The sequence below is a fragment of the Nelumbo lutea genome, chromosome 4 (genome assembly GCF_056320005.1).
Source record: "Nelumbo lutea isolate HS-2025 chromosome 4, American lotus-T2T, whole genome shotgun sequence".
NCBI classification, from domain to species: domain Eukaryota; kingdom Viridiplantae; phylum Streptophyta; class Magnoliopsida; order Proteales; family Nelumbonaceae; genus Nelumbo; species Nelumbo lutea.
The window spans coordinates 92,137,303-92,153,023 of record NC_142687.1 but is presented as its reverse complement, the minus strand read 5'-3'; the positions used below and the strand labels follow the sequence as shown (position 1 = coordinate 92,153,023).

Here is a 15,721-nt window from a genome sequence, read left to right as displayed (position 1 = left end):
AATGGCACATATGCTTCTAAACTTCAGTTGCCCTACATGGTGTCTAATGGCACATTTGATTTTGAAACTAACATGCATTGACTCAGAACACGAAGATCCCATTTTTTTCCTTGGGTCTGCTGGTTTATAGTCGGAATCAAAATTGAACTCCCTCAGAATCAGAATCAGAATGATTTATTCCCAAAGTTTATTTGGTTCAAATTTGAATCAGAATGAGAATTGGAATTAGTTAGAATGGGATTTCATTCCCAAGGGAGAGAGAGGAAATGACCATTCCACCAATAATGGGAATGGGATTGGGATTCTGATTCTGCCCAACCAAACAATTAGAATTAGAATGGCCCATTCCGGTTCCAATTCCAATCCCCTATCCCTACAAACCAAATGGACCCTTGTTTTTAATGCTTTGAATGCTGATGCCAAGGTCCCAAATGACTATGAAATGTGGAACTTCTTATATAAACCCATCTATTTTTATTATTAGTGGCCCATCCAACACCAAGGTTCAAAATATTGGTATTTCAAAGCATTTAGAAGTTTTTCCTTTTCTGGGCTACAAGGTGGGGATGACTCAGGAAACCCCTTTATGGGGAACTCTTTGGATCTATAATCAGAAAGGTTTTGTGGCCCCCATATGGGACCTCCTTAGCGGAGCCAAACTAAATTGACCACAAAGGATGTCCTCAATGAGGATGGGTCTTGGGATCAGGGGGCCCTGAGTCAGCTTTTTGGGGAAGAATGAATTAACAATCATACCCATGTTTTTAGATCTGCTCTAAGGAGACCAACTCTATTGGACCTTGCACCCAAAAGGTAAATTTACTTAAGCTCTGTTTGGAAAGAGTACAAATATAAATTTGTAGAGTGCAAAACCTTAAATTTTGTATTATTTTGTATGTATTTGTACTGTATATATTTGCATTTATACTTTTCTCAAACTGAACCTTAGGTTCAGTCGTTCAATATTTAACCTTGAGTAGGATCCAAAGCCTAAGTCAACAGCACCTATCCCTGCTCCGAAGATATAAACTGTTTCTCTGGAGAATGCTTCAAGGTTATATTATTTCTTTGCAGATCATGAATAATTTGGGTCTTGTTTGCTCCTCTGTTTGTGCTTTCTGTAATGTTAGGGATGAATCCATTTCACACTTGTTCTTCTCCTGTCCTTTTGCTCGAGCTCTTTGGTTTTCTTTCCCTTTTGGAGATATTTCAAGAAGAGTGCGTTCCTCGGTTATGGACTCAGTAAGCTTTCTTAAACAATCTGAAAGATAAACAGGACCAAAAGAAATTTCTAATGTGGCACTTATATCCTATCATATTTGGTGGTTAAGAAATGATGAGATTTTTAGAAATAAAACCTGGATGACCAATGGGGCAGTGGAGCAAATTTAGAGAGCCATGAGTGATTTGTTGTCTGTAATGCCTACTCCAAATGGTGATAAGAAGTATTCCAAAGCTCTATCCCCCCTCCCCCCAAACCTGTCTGGAAAGGTTTAAAAGAGGATGCTGATTTTATCTTATTCAATATTTTAAAAGGCTTGAGGCGTATGACTTGAGGTGAGGCGCTTAGATTTTGCCTGCCTCACAACCTTGGTTTGAGGCATAAGCCTCAAGCCTCGAGGTATGAGGTGTAAAAAGGTAAGGCTCAAACATCAACATTATTTAGTGGTTCCATGCATTTTTTTCAAAATACATAGAAAAAGCACTTTAATAATTATGGGCCAAATAAAAAGAGAATATAAAAAACCAATAGGACAAGTCAAGTTCTATTAGTTTATTTAAGGAAATTCACATAAACCCTAAAATTTCATCAATAACATCAAATCCAATGCTTAAATAACCATAAATTGTTTACCAAAAAACCATAAATTGGGTACGAGCACATAAGAAACGCATTTTAATAGTTTATTTAAATTATTGAAATACACAACACCACCTTACTTTGTATCCTTCTAAACGTGAATAAACGAGTGATAAAATGAAATGTAATGGTCATTTAACCTTGTTAAAGTGCTTAATAATAAATATACCTTGTGAAGCATAAAAAAATCACCTTTAACCTTATTAAAGTCCTAAATGATAAATACACCATGTAAAGCGTGACGAAATAATGAAGATTCAATAGACCATGGGACATGGGGGTGTAAAACTTTTGATACAACTTATAACATGCATAAAAATTTTGAAATGATAAATACACCCGTATTCAATGTTATCACTCATGGGAAGATATTCCCAGCTCACGCTGCGATGCCTAGTTATCATTAGGGTCCACCGAAGAGCCTCTTGAACAAGCTGTCTTGTGCTAGTTTTCAAGACATCCCACGAGTAACCAAGGCTGTGTTTGGAAACATGTAAATATGTAAAGTATAAAATAGTTCATATAAATTGTAAAATTGAATTAGTTTTGCACCGACAAATTTACCTTCTTACCAAATAAACTTTTAACCGTAATGAATTTAAACATTAATTTCAATAAAACACACACACACACACACACATATCTATATATATATATATATATATATATATTATCAAAAGCCCACTTGAATGCAAATTTACTTTTTTTTTATTGATGTATTACATCTTATTATCAATGTAAATATGCATTGGTCTGCCATTTGTCAAAGCATAAATGTAATGTTGCCAAACACGGGCAAAAATAAACCAGAGTGCAAATTTACCATGAACTGGATTTACACTCCATTTGCACTATTTCCAAACGCAGCCTAACACACAGTTCAAAGCGTCTTGTGCTAGTTAGTTATCAAGACGCCCTTCGAATGCCTCAGAAAGATTTAAGTAAAGGTCCTGAGGTTGTTCTTTGTGGTTAGATTATCATTGAAAACCACATCAGAGCCTCAATACCGCCAGTCCTAACTCCTATGTGACAAGATAAGGCCCCAGCTATGACATTAGCTTGTGTAAGTTCTTCTAAGCTAAGCAACAATAGTCATGCCTAACTAATCGAAAGTGCCGGCAACATCGCATTACAACATGCAAATGTAAATTTAAGTATAGCATTTGTAGAAACCCTGTTTGCTTCTATTCAAGCCATATGATTTTGGACAGTTGATCCAAGTTTGTGAAGAATGGTTTCATATTTCCTACTTTTCACCATATACAAGTGCTCAAGTCTTCTTCTGCCCCCATGTTTAAAAATTAACCAAATAAAGTAGACGATAACGAAAATAACAGTAAAGAAGGATATGATGGCACATATGATTTGCAAACAACTGAAACACCATAAGGCAACATTAACTACTACCTAAGCAAAAAATAATATAGGTTAAGCAACCACTCACCTTTTTTGTTTTGAAATTATGGTAAGAGATGTAAGCATTTCTTTCAGTTATAATTTCTATTTGTACTGAATCAACTGGTTTAAGCTCTCGAATTAAAAACAAAAAAAAAAAAACTGGAAATGATGGGAAAGGCCAAAAATAAAAGACCCAAGGGAACAACTCCCATCAATAGAAACTAAGTACTCCCTAGGAGTATTGATGTATTAATGCTCCATACAGAAGAGAAATCCTCTGCAGAAACTATCTTGACTATTGTAGAGAACATTGATGTGGGCCCCACAGCTGTGGTACCACTCTGTCCGTAGGGTAGAATGTATCTAGTCACAGCTGTGGTTATTTTGTTGTTTTGTTATTTCTAGTTTCAGTTTTATATTGGTTGTTATCTAGTCACAGTTATGATGTAAACACCAAGGGCAGATATGTCCTTTCATGTAACTAGCATAACCTATATAATATTAACTTAAAGTGGCGGCGGTAGAATGATTGACATTCTGTTCTTCTCCTCAAAATCTGTGTTCTATTGCTCTTCCATCACTCTTTCTTCTACATCTTCTTCACTTTCTCTTCTCATCGAACCTAAAATCTCTTAGTGATCAAGACTGAATAGCAGTCTTGAAAACCTACATGGTATCAGAGCCAAGTTAAGGTTTTTCATGCGAGTCTAATACCAGCCGACCACATGAGAATCTCCTAGGACTGAAAGCTGAAAAGGAGGAGTTCGCAGACTGATTCTTGGAGATCGCCAGAGGTACTAGCAGCTGTTGGAAACTTGCTAGGGTTGCAGAGTGTTGGTGGTCAGGAAGGATCAGAGAAGACTAGGGTTCAGGTAACCCTAGAAGGCAACGAACTATTTTTTCCTTGTAAGTTGTTACTTTTTAATAGAAGTTCTTTCAGAGAAGATAGGTTGGACCTATCTGGAGGGGAAGGCCGAACCATTCTAGCTCTTTCTCTCTTCGATTTCCTAGGGTTTTATATCAAACCTTGGACCGAACTGTGTTCCTTTCTACTCTAGGGTTTGAAAGTGATTTGCGGCAAGCTCTAGTGGTTGACTGAACTCTGTGATCTACCTAGAGCTACTCTTAAGTTTATTGGTAGATCCGATCAGATTCTAGGGTTTCTTATTAACCCTACTGCAAGCTCATCTATATAGTTTGGACTGTGCGACTGAATTGCTTCCTTTCAGGACTGATTAAAACCCTAACTTTCCCTAGCATATCAGTTTTGTTTTAAAGCTGTTCTCAGAGTTCTAAGGGGGTTAGAGATCTACGGACAGCTACTGCTGTGTTGGCTAGTTGGTTTCAGATTAGAATTACTTCGGTTTTGTGCACATACACTGAGAATACAGATCAGGCCTATACTGTTTTGATTGTGATTGGTGATTCAAGTACTGTTTTGAGACTTGACAGAAATGGAGTCTAAAATTCAGGCAGAAGGCAGTCTTGGGAACATCAGTTATGGTGGTATTTCTGAGATGGGTGGTCAGATTACGACCGTAAAGTTTGATGGATCAAACTATTTGGAATGGGCCCAATCATCCATGATGGCTATTGGTGGAAGAGGTAAATTAGGGTACCTCCTGGGAGATATGAAAGAACCTTCCAAGGGAGACCCGACATATACCAAGTGGATGCAAGAAAACTACTTGGTTATGACATGGCTGTGTAATTCTATGCAGCCTCATATTAGCCAGAATTATTTGTGGGCAAAAACAGCTAAGGAGATATGGGATGTTATGAAAGAAACTTACTCCCAACCCCTTAATGTTGCCAAAGCATATGAATTGAAATGTGAAGTGAACACCCTTAAACAAGGAGAGAAACCGGTATCGGTCTACTTCTCTACCTTGAAGTCCCTGTGGCATGAGATTGATCACTTAGAGACTCTTGAGTGGGAGAGTCCCAAAGATGCTCAGACCCATAGAAAGCACATCGAGACAAACAGTGTGTTTGAGTTCCTGGCGGGACTGAACTCAGAATATGATATTGTGAGGCAGCAGATTTTGACTAGAGACAATGTGACTCTCTCTCAGGCTTACTCATTTGTACATATTGAAGAAACCAGAAGGAAGATTATGATGCAACCCATATCAGCCTTTGTAGTGGCTACACCCAAATCAGGGGGTGATTCAGAGAAGGACAGGAGGAAGGAAGACAAGAAGGATGTAGTATGTGAACATTGTAAGAAACCCAAACATACAAAAGAGACATGTTGGAAATTGCATCCCCACTTGGTTCCTGCGAAGTTAAGAAACAAGAAGGGCACTGCTCATGTAGCCATGAACATTGATTCAGCATCCTCATCTGGCACAAAAGGAACATCTTTGGAGACCTTAGTTGCAGTTTGGGCTGCCCTAATACAGCTAGAAAAGGAGGTTGGAAATTCAGCTCAGCCACCGCAGCCTCCATCAGCCCCTGTCACATCTGCCTTCGCCCATTCAGGTACTCGAGCTTCAGCCTATCATGCCTCAGCTCCAGGTACTACTGAACCTTGTTGGGTAATAGACTCAGGTGCATCTGATCACATGACTAGCTTGCCTTCATTGTTTACTACTTACCATTTGTCTTCTGGTAGGGATAAGGTATCAATTGTTGATGGCTCCTTGGTTCCTATTTCTGGGAAGGGTGACATCAAGCTTTCAAATACTATCTCCCTATCATCTGTTTTGCATGTTCCTAAGCTTGATACTAACCTTCTTTCAGTCAGTAGTATTACCAAGCATATGAACTGCTCAGTAACCTTCTTCCCTGACCGATGTGTTTTTCAGGACTTGGAGACGCAAAAGGTGATTGGGACTGGCCGTGAGACGAATGGGATCTATCTGCTCGGGGAGCGGTTTCGTCAGGGAGAGTCAGTAGAGAAGTTGTCTTTTGTTTCTAAGAGTGTGAGTCCGGTTATGCTTTGGCATAACCGATTAGGTCATTTGTCTTTTCGATCTTTACAAAGTTTGTTTCCTACTTTATTTGAGTCTATTGAGTTGTCTCAGCTACAGTGTGAAAGTTGTGAGTTTGCTAAGCATTGTAGAAAGCCTTATTTATTGAGTAATAAAATGAGTGATAATTCTTTTGATATTGTGCATACTGACGTTTGGGGGCCTTATCATATCCCTTCCATGGGTGGGTACAGATATTTTTTGTTATTTGTTGATGACCATATCCGCTTTTCTTGGGTTTATCTCATGCGTTCACGAGATGAGGTACCTTCCCTGACCCAAAATTTTCACCAAATGATCCTAACCCAGTTTGATGCCAAGATCAAAGTTCTCTGATCTGATAAAGCAAAGGAATACTTTGCTAAATTATTGACATCTTATTTTCTTCATCATGGGGTTATCCACTAGAGCTCTTGCCCTCATACACCTCAGCAGAATGGAGTTGCCGAGAGGAAGAATAGGCACATTTTGGAAGTGGCTAGAAGCCTAATGTTTACTTCTAATGTCCCTATTCGCTTCTGGGGGGATGCTATCCTCACGGCGGTATACCTTATTAATCGGGTCCCTTCCAGGGTCCTTGATATGCGATCTCCTTTTTCGCTTCTACACCCACATGAGGACTTGTTTTCTATTCCCCTTAAGACATTCGGTTGCACTTGCTTTGTTCAGCTTCTCGGACCCCATCCCTCCAAGTTCAAACCCAAAGCCTCCAAATGCATCTTCCTTGGTTATGCACAAACTCAAAAGGGTTATTGTTGTTATGATCCTGTCTCCGGGAGGAAGTTTGTCTCCATGGATGTCACTTTCTTTGAGGGGACACCCTATTATCCTCGGGTTGCCCCTCAAGGGGAGAGTAGTGAGAGTGGGGGTTTGAGTTCTTGTCTTCAGGGGGAGAGCAGTGAGAGTGGGGCAGTTCCTTTACCTATTCCATTGGGTGATGAGAACTGCAATGATGAGGGTGGTCAGAGGGATCAGGAGTTGAGGGAAAGCTACAATGGTGAGGGTGGTCAGAGGGATCAGGAGTTGAGGGTTTATCACAGGCGATGCAAGCAGGTTGATCCTAATCATCAGCAGTCCAGACCAGCTCCAATCTCATCTGCAGCTCCAGGTCCAGATACTTCAGTCCCAGAGCCCACAGAGACTTCCCCTACAGATGATCTTGACCTTCCAATTGCAATCCGTAAAGGGAAACGACATTGTACCACATCCACAGCCCACTGTATTTCCCATTTTTTATCCTATGATCGCCTATCTCCTACCTACAGGTCCTACCTTAGCTCCATTTCCAATGTCCCTATTCCAAGAACAATGCAAGAAGCCCTATCCATCCCTGAATGAAAAGATGCAATGCAAGTTGAGATGGATGCTCTGTTGAAGAACAACACCTGGGAGGTAGTTGATTTGCCAAAAGGAAAGAAACCAGTTGGGTGCAGATGGGTATTTACGGTGAAGCATAATGCAGATAGATCTATTGAGAGGTATAAAGCTCGGTTAGTTGCAAGAGGGTTTACACAGACTTATGGCATAGATTACTTGGAGACATTTGCACCGGTAGCCAAGATGACTACTATTCGAGTTCTCTTGTCTCTTGTAGCAAGTCACACTTGGCCTTTATACCAAATGGACGTGAAAAATGCCTTTCTGAATGGAGATCTGCAGGAAGAAGTTTACATGCGTTTGCCTCCTGGCTTCTATGATGCAGAAGTAGGTAAGAAGGTCTGCCGGCTCAACAAGGCTTTGTATGGTTTGAAACAGTCACCTAGGGCTTGGTTCGATAGATTCAGAATAGCACTTGTGAAATTTGGATATGTACAGGCCCAATCAGATCATACCCTATTCATCAAGAGGGTGGAGTCCTCTTTGACACTGTTGGCAGTATATATTGATGATATTATGGTCACAGGGAATGATAGCCATGAGATTGAGTCTCTTAAACAGCTTCTTCACCAAGAATTTGAGGTGAAGGACCTTGGTGTACTCCGGTATTTTTTGGGTATTGAGGTTGCTAGATCCAAACAGGGGATCTTTATATCTCAGAGGAAATATGTCCTAGACCTGTTGGCAGAAACTGGAAAGTTAAGTGTCAAGCCTGCAGATACACCAATTGAACAGAATCACAGGATTAGTGCCGAGAGTGGGGAGATTGAGTCTCTTAAACAGCTTCTTCACCAAGAATTTGAGGTGAAGGACATTGGTGTACTCCGGTATTTTTTGGGTATTGAGGTTGCTAGATCCAAACAGGGGATCTTTATATCTCAGAGGAAATATGTCCTAGACCTATTGGCAGAAACTGGAAAGTTAAGTGTCAAGCCTGCAGATACACCAATTGAACAGAATCACAGGATTAGTGCCGAGAGTGGGGAGCTTCTTGAAGACAAAGTTATGTTCCAGCAACTGGTAGGAAAGCTCCTATATCTCTGCCTCACTCGGCCAGATATTACTTATGCTGTTAGTGTTGTCAGCCAGTACATGCATTCTCCTAGAACCACACATCTTCTTGCGGCAGAAAGAATCTTAGCCTACTTGAAGAGATGCCCAGGTAGGGGTATACTTTTCAAGAAAAACAATCACATGAAGGTGGAGGTTTATACTGATGCAGATTGGGCTGGGAGTGTTGATGACAGAAGGTCTACCTCGGGATATTGTGCCCTTGTGGGAGGAAACCTTGTCTCTTGGAGAAGTAAGAAACAAAGTGTGGTCTCCCGGTCAAGTGCTGAAGCAGAATACAGGTCCATGGCCAATGGAGTGACTGAAATCCTATGGCTAAGATCTCTACTTGAGGAGTTGGGTATTGAGTATGAGAAACCCCTGATGTTGTACTGTGATAATCAAGCCGCCATTAATATAGCACATAATCCAGTACAATATGACAGAACCAAACACATTGAAGTTGACCGCCATTTTGTGCGAGAGAAGGTCTCATCTCAAAAAGTATGCCTCCCTTACATCACATCCAATATGCAACTAGCCGACATTCTTACTAAAGCCGTATCAAGAAAGAAGCTAGAGGCGGATCTATCCAAGTTGGGAATGATGGACATATACTCCCAACTTGAGGGGGAGTGTAGAGAACATTGATGTGGGCCCCACAGCTGTGGTACCACTCTGTCTGTAGGGTAGAATGTATCTAGTCACAGCTGTGGTTATTTTGTTGTTTTGTTATTTCTAGTTTCAGTTTTATATTGGTTGTTATCTAGTCACAGTTATGATGTAAACACCAAGGGCAGATATGTCCTTTCATGTAACTAGCATAACCTATATATATTAACTTAAAGTGGCAGCGGTAGAATGATTGACATTCTGTTCTCCTCAAAATCTGTGTTCTATTGCTCTTCCATCACTCTTTCTTCTACATCTTCTTCACTTTCTCTTCTCATCGAACCTAAAATCTCTTAGTGATCAAGACTGAATAGCAGTCTTGAAAACCTACAACTATAACTCCAGTACCGGATGCCACTCCTTTCATTGTACTGACATTTGGAAGAAGTTTCAATACCCTAGAATTCTGTGAACAGCATCAAATTATAAAATAAGAACAAAATGGAGAATGAAAAATACTATCTTAACACACAAACTTTGAAAAAGATATGGAGATTGTTTTATGCTGATATATATAGTTAATGAAAAAGAGCTCTAGCACATGATCAAGAGAGTTTCTTATCATGGTATATGCTCTAGCCATTTGATAGAAATAAAAAAGGGCGCCATTTCATACAAGTTGTTTTTTGACGGTGAACTTACAAATCCTTTGAATTTAACACTGACCACACAAAAGGGGAAAGTGGGTGACTGTGCAGTTCATAACAAGGTCACCTTCGAATAAAGAAAAAGTGGATACATCTGAACAGATTAGAGCAACCCAATCACCTAATATGCACAATTACAATTTCAGAAATAGAGAAATAATCTATATGCCCAGAAGGCTGAACATTCTCTGAAAAGAGACCACAGAATCTTCTGGTTATAGTCTTAAAGCCATGAGAGTCAATAACATCTTTGACTGGATAACATATGAAAAAACCACATAGATGATATTCTTGGTAGTTGGCTTGGTAAATTATTGGTAGAAATCATAATGCAAGAAGAAATACCAGCCCAAAGGAAAAGGACAAGATGGTGAAGTCCCTATTTCATAAATTGATAAAAAAAAAAAAAAAGTTCCTATTTCCTAACAACAAACACAGTATGTTAAATACCAAATTTAACAACTGTTTAGAGATGATATGATGAGTTTTCAGTTTTCACTTACATTCTTCTCCAAACCGTCTTCTGCAGTCACTATCCAAGCTCAAGAATCTGAAGGTGCTTGTTGTGTCTGCTGCTGTTGTGGTGGTGGTTGAGGCCACATCTGCTGAGCCATGTAAGGATGAGGCTGTTGCCCATATAGAGCCTGGTCAACCACTGGCTTACCCATGATCATCCCTGGAGTTCCAACTTGTGGCGAATGTTGAGGCATATAATAGTAAGGAAGAGGGTCAGATGGACCTCCAACAGGCATGGTTCCTCCCCTGGGCATTGAGGCAAGTACCTCATCTTTCAAATCCTCTCTGGGCACAATGTCTACTAGAAAGTCAAAGATATCAGTCCTTGTGATTGCTGCAGCAATGTCATTCTTCTGGAGTGTCCTCCGCTTGTTCTCCTCTGTGTGATTCCATGAACGCAGTGTTAACTCCAAGATGAACATCTCACAAGCCCTGGCAAATATAACAGGAGCCTCGGCTGATATCATCCTTACATCCTCATCAGCCTTCATTATCTTCTTGATTCTTGCCAATGGAAGGCTATGGTTCTTGAAGTCAGCGGTCTGCTCAATTTCTTGGTACTGATTTGACCAGAAAGCCTGGAGTTGTTGATGCAGTTGCTGTTGCTGCTGCTGGTGGACATGCTGATAAGTAAGTTGGTGTTGTGCAAGCTGAGCTGGAGAGGCAGTAAAACCTGCTGGTTGGCCAGGAGACTGAATGGATCCAGCTGATGTGACAACTGATCCAGGGGGGTTGGCTCCAATCATCTGGTTAGCTTGATATGGATTTGCACCATATGGCACTTGAGCAGCATTACTGACCATCCCCATGACTGGGGGCTGTCCGTGGGTTTGCTGATCCATTCTAGTTTGTGCAAGATAATCTCTGTCTTCTGAGATCTGATATCACATCAAGAAAGAACAAACAAATAAATAAATCATAAACAGGTCATGGCTGGCCACCTCCTGATAGAAAATACACACTTGATGAGGTTAAATTAAAAATACATGTACGAAACCAATAGACGAGTGATTGAGAAGGATGGCCCTTGGATTCCAAGGCATCACGTTCAAGAGGGTAGATCATTGGCAGCATGAGTTAGCATCTTGCTCAACTGGTTGAGAAGATCGGAAAATACCTTGGCTAATGTCCTAGCTAGATCAATAAAAAAAGGCCTTGCTAGATCAGGTATTGACAGAGATCAACTCCATTAGATCCTGATATTCCATAGCAATTGTTTGGGCATTCTGGTTTGCATGTATCTGGCAGGGCCCTTCTTGAGTGTTGGGCTCTTGTTTCTTTACTTGCCCTTTGTACCTAACTCTTTTTATTGTTTTAATGGAGTTTTTTCATTATCATGTTCCTTAACAAGAAGGCCATATATGTAAAAGTTATATTGTTATCAACCAAAGAAAAAGCATATAATGAGTAATGGAATTACCAAACCATATAACACAGATCAAACCTATAGCAGCATCAAGTTCCATCTATCTTTTTAGGTTCCATGGTCTTGTATTACGTAGCTATGGGATTAGCTTAAGGGGCTTGCAGTCATGCAACCTATAGCAACTGCTTTGTGCCTTTGTAGCTCCATTTAGGCCTTTGTGAAGGGTGGACTCTATTTTATATATTTTAAATATAAAATAGATGCAGGAACAGAAATTACTTCCTTAGGAGCTAAGCAGGTTTGCCTAAAGCTAGTGTAATAATAAAATTCTATGATTGGAATTGATCGGTTGATCCAGACAGAAAAATATGAGAAATCTTAAAATCTCAGTGGAAATTGGTAAAAACGAGTTGCTATACACAGACAATTCTAGAATGGGGAAGTTAGACAGGACCTTTCTAAAACTGGTAGCGCACCCAATGTTATTACTTCAGAGAATTGCAACTACAAGATTCAAAATCTGAAGCTCCATTACAATTTTAAACCTTTAAAGGAGCAGCACCAAGATCGACCTCTTTATAATGAAAATATCCTAGAGCAACAAGAAATACCTTGACAGCCATTTAAGGGAAGAAACCAACACATCCAAAGAAATTAAAAAAAAAATGCTAGCAAAAATACTGGTTCTGTTTAAGTATATTAAATGAACCAATAGTCCATCTCAGGCTTGATAATCAGGATTGGCCCTTGAGCTCCAAACTGAGCTTTATTGCCTATGGTAAACCAAGCAAAGAAATACCATGAGTTAGACCAGCTTGTTGATAGCCCTAATCACCATTCACCAACTCATATAAGCATGTCATTCAGTGACCATCCTTTTCAAAACCCTACAAAGCCTTTTTACCATAAATCATGCAGAATTATGAAGAAGATACTCAAAAAAATGCCACAAAGGAGAATTTAATGCATTTGAAGTATCGTTTTTCACATCACTACAGATAATGAATCAGTGATCTCATTGATAAAAAGATGAAATAAAGAAACAGAACCAAGATTTTTTTTTTATCAATAGGAGACAATAACCAACTTTCATTAAGACTAAGGATTGAAGAAAAGTACAAATAAGTAAACAGAAAGAGAGATAAACTCTCTTATCTCTCCCCACAGATTAAAGACTATTACAACTGTGCCCAAAATAACAAGTTTCTACCCGTCCCTTGTTTAGCTAGAGCATCTACCATGGAGTTTGCACTCCTCTTGACTCAATCTATCTTTACTTCCATATACTTTGTAATCCATCTGAATTTCTTCTTTTCATTGCTAAATTTCCATAAGCTCGCCTCTTTACAAAAGCAAAAATATGGATTCTCTTTGAGTATTCTTTTTCTAAAAAATCTCTAGTGTCCAAATAAAACATTGCAAGGAAGAATTCTTTTCAAATATTTCTTTTGCATGTTTTCAAAATTTCATCACTTAAAACATTTAAAGGATGATCAAGTGCCCTCTTTTTTATCATCAAGAACAAGCAAAAAATTATATTGAAATAAAGAAGGATAGAATTCCTGCTTCCCGAGAAACAGAAAAGTAGGGACTAGTACAATGTAGCAAGGCTGGCCACACTGCCACAAAGCATTATAATACTGTTTGCAAATTAGCCCTTAGCTTTGGACCAAATAATGGCCATTACCTAACGGTGGTCCTGCAAATCTGGGATTTTGAGAGGACCAGTTGGGTAGAGTGAATATGGATGCAAGCTTTGGAATATTTATTAATTAATTTATTTATTTTTGTGTGGATTGGCTGCTCTCAGACTCCAATGCACATTCTCAGGTTCCAATTTAATTCAGATCTTGAGACCCCCTTCCTAATCAAATCATCAGCAAGGCTATTTGCCAACCTCGGGTTCCAACTGAATGACCTGTCCAAAGATGAAGACAAATCTTTAGCTTCTCTAGTAATAAATCTAAGGGTTCAAAGACCATGAAAACAGTGATAACGGCCACCTAACCACCAATTTGCATTCAGCTTCTACAAATAAACCACTTATAAATCTTGCAAAAATTCTAGTAGTTTGGCCTTAATTGAATTACCTCTCTATACTGGAACACAAAATCTTAATAAAATATTACCCAAGTGGTATCTAAACAAAGTACCCCCCCCCCCATCCTTCCAACATCCATGGATGAAACACTTGAAAACTTAATAACCATTTTATGATAAATATCTACATGTTAAAGGATCAACGATCATCCTTATTACATCCAGACATTACTTCATTGACAGGTTGCTACAGTTTTTATTTCTCAGAAAACGGTTCATTTTATTCTTCTATAACATTCTGAATTTTGTATTACTATTGTATGCTGTAATAAATAAAGTTACAAAAAGGTTACCTTCTTTATATACATAAAAAATGGCTAAAGCATTTATATAATGCGAAATTACCTGACCTTGGAATCTTATGTATAGTAACCAACCCCAATATTTACTTTGAATAGCCGAGCATGTTAACATGTTTCCATGGGAAGGACCATAACCACATTACCCATAATGGTAAAAATGCGTTTTTAACCATAAACAAGCAAAAAAAAATAGTAATCTTCGACTGCAGTAAGAGCAGTTGAGTACGTAATACATCAACCAACATTAACAAGACCGATTGGCCATCCCATGTAAGCCACCTAATGTGACTTCTTGCCATTTCTCTACTATTCATTGACCTTGTTAAAGTGTCCCTCAATTCTTTCATGACATCCAAACCACATCCAATAGCTACAGTATCACTGATGTGGGAGCAACTAGTTATCATTAAATAAAACCAGGATGGAGCGAAATAGAACATAAGAAGCTATAAAAAAAATAGCATTTAACAAAAAAAGAAAATAAACAAGAATCTAGGACCCTCTGACTACAAAACAACATCATCCAATCTTGAATCATAATAAAAGATAACGTAAAAACAAAGCAACGATTTCTAGAACCAAATATATAAAGCTCAGAAATCCCAAACATCATTCTAGAAAATCCATATCACCAATAATACCAAATAAATCAAACTGAAGAAATATAAAGAAGAAGAAACAGATCTATAAACGAATTGTCAAGGAAACAATAAAATCCGGCTGTGCTCAAAATAGCAGAAGTTCACCTTTCCACACAGACACAGTTCGAATATGGAGCTCTCTTTCTCTGATTTGGGCCCTTCCTACCAGACTGAAACCCCTGAAAATTGCGAATTCACTGGTCAAAATCATCCGAAAAAGAAAACTAGGTTTAGAAAGGTCGAAAACGAAGAAAAAGATTTGCCTTTTCCACGAAACTAGGAAGAAAGCGAGAGTATACCACGTCGCACCTTTTCACAGAGAGAGAGAGAGAGAGAGGGAGAGAAGGAGAGGGAGAGAGAGGATCTTTTTTAGGGTTTGGAATCAATAGAAGAAGTGAAGTGATAGAGAGAAATGGAATAGAAAACTGTCTCCTGCTTCTATTGTTCTTTGGTTCGTCGAGACGAGAGACAATCCCTCTCTCCAATTTTCTGACAACTTTGCCCCTGAATTCGAGTGCCGCCATGCCGTTCTATTTCTACAATTCTACGGTTTCTACCCCCGTTTCCGACAGGCCGGACCCAGGATCCGAACCACTGACTCCTTCTAACGGAATTCGCATCTGCGCTCCACACAGGGCGCCCTACGAACGCCCCACAGCATTTCCCAACCGTGTATTAGGAACATTTTCCATTGAAAACTTCGAGAGATGCTTTCAATGCACGCTGAGATATGTATGTAAGGGGCGTTTGTGGGGTGCAGATGCAATTTCCTTCTAACGGGACCTGGTTTTAAAATTTGGTTGTTTGCTTTGCTGT

General features: G+C 39.3%; 1 protein-coding gene across 11 annotated transcripts; it reads right to left on the bottom strand.

The window, feature by feature from the left end:
• Positions 1–2,030: 2,030 nt before the first annotated feature.
• NF-YC9 (nuclear factor Y, subunit C9) lies at positions 2,031–15,411 on the bottom strand. Of its 11 annotated transcripts, none has more exons than XM_088983144.1 (5): positions 15,215–15,391; positions 15,011–15,084; positions 13,550–13,780; positions 10,484–11,374; positions 2,031–2,338 (listed from the first exon to the last, which is right to left on the bottom strand). In XM_088983144.1, the coding sequence occupies exon 4, from the start codon at positions 11,336–11,338 to the stop codon at positions 10,523–10,525; it is 816 nt and encodes a 271-aa protein (XP_088839270.1). In that variant the 5' UTR covers positions 11,339–11,374; positions 13,550–13,780; positions 15,011–15,084; positions 15,215–15,391; the 3' UTR covers positions 2,031–2,338; positions 10,484–10,522. The 11 variants fall into 11 exon arrangements, with proteins under 11 accessions (XP_088839270.1, XP_088839273.1, XP_088839269.1 ...); XM_088983147.1 differs by having other exon boundaries at positions 15,205–15,344; XM_088983143.1 differs by having other exon boundaries at positions 15,169–15,310.
• Between the last annotated feature and the right edge of the window lie 310 nt (positions 15,412–15,721).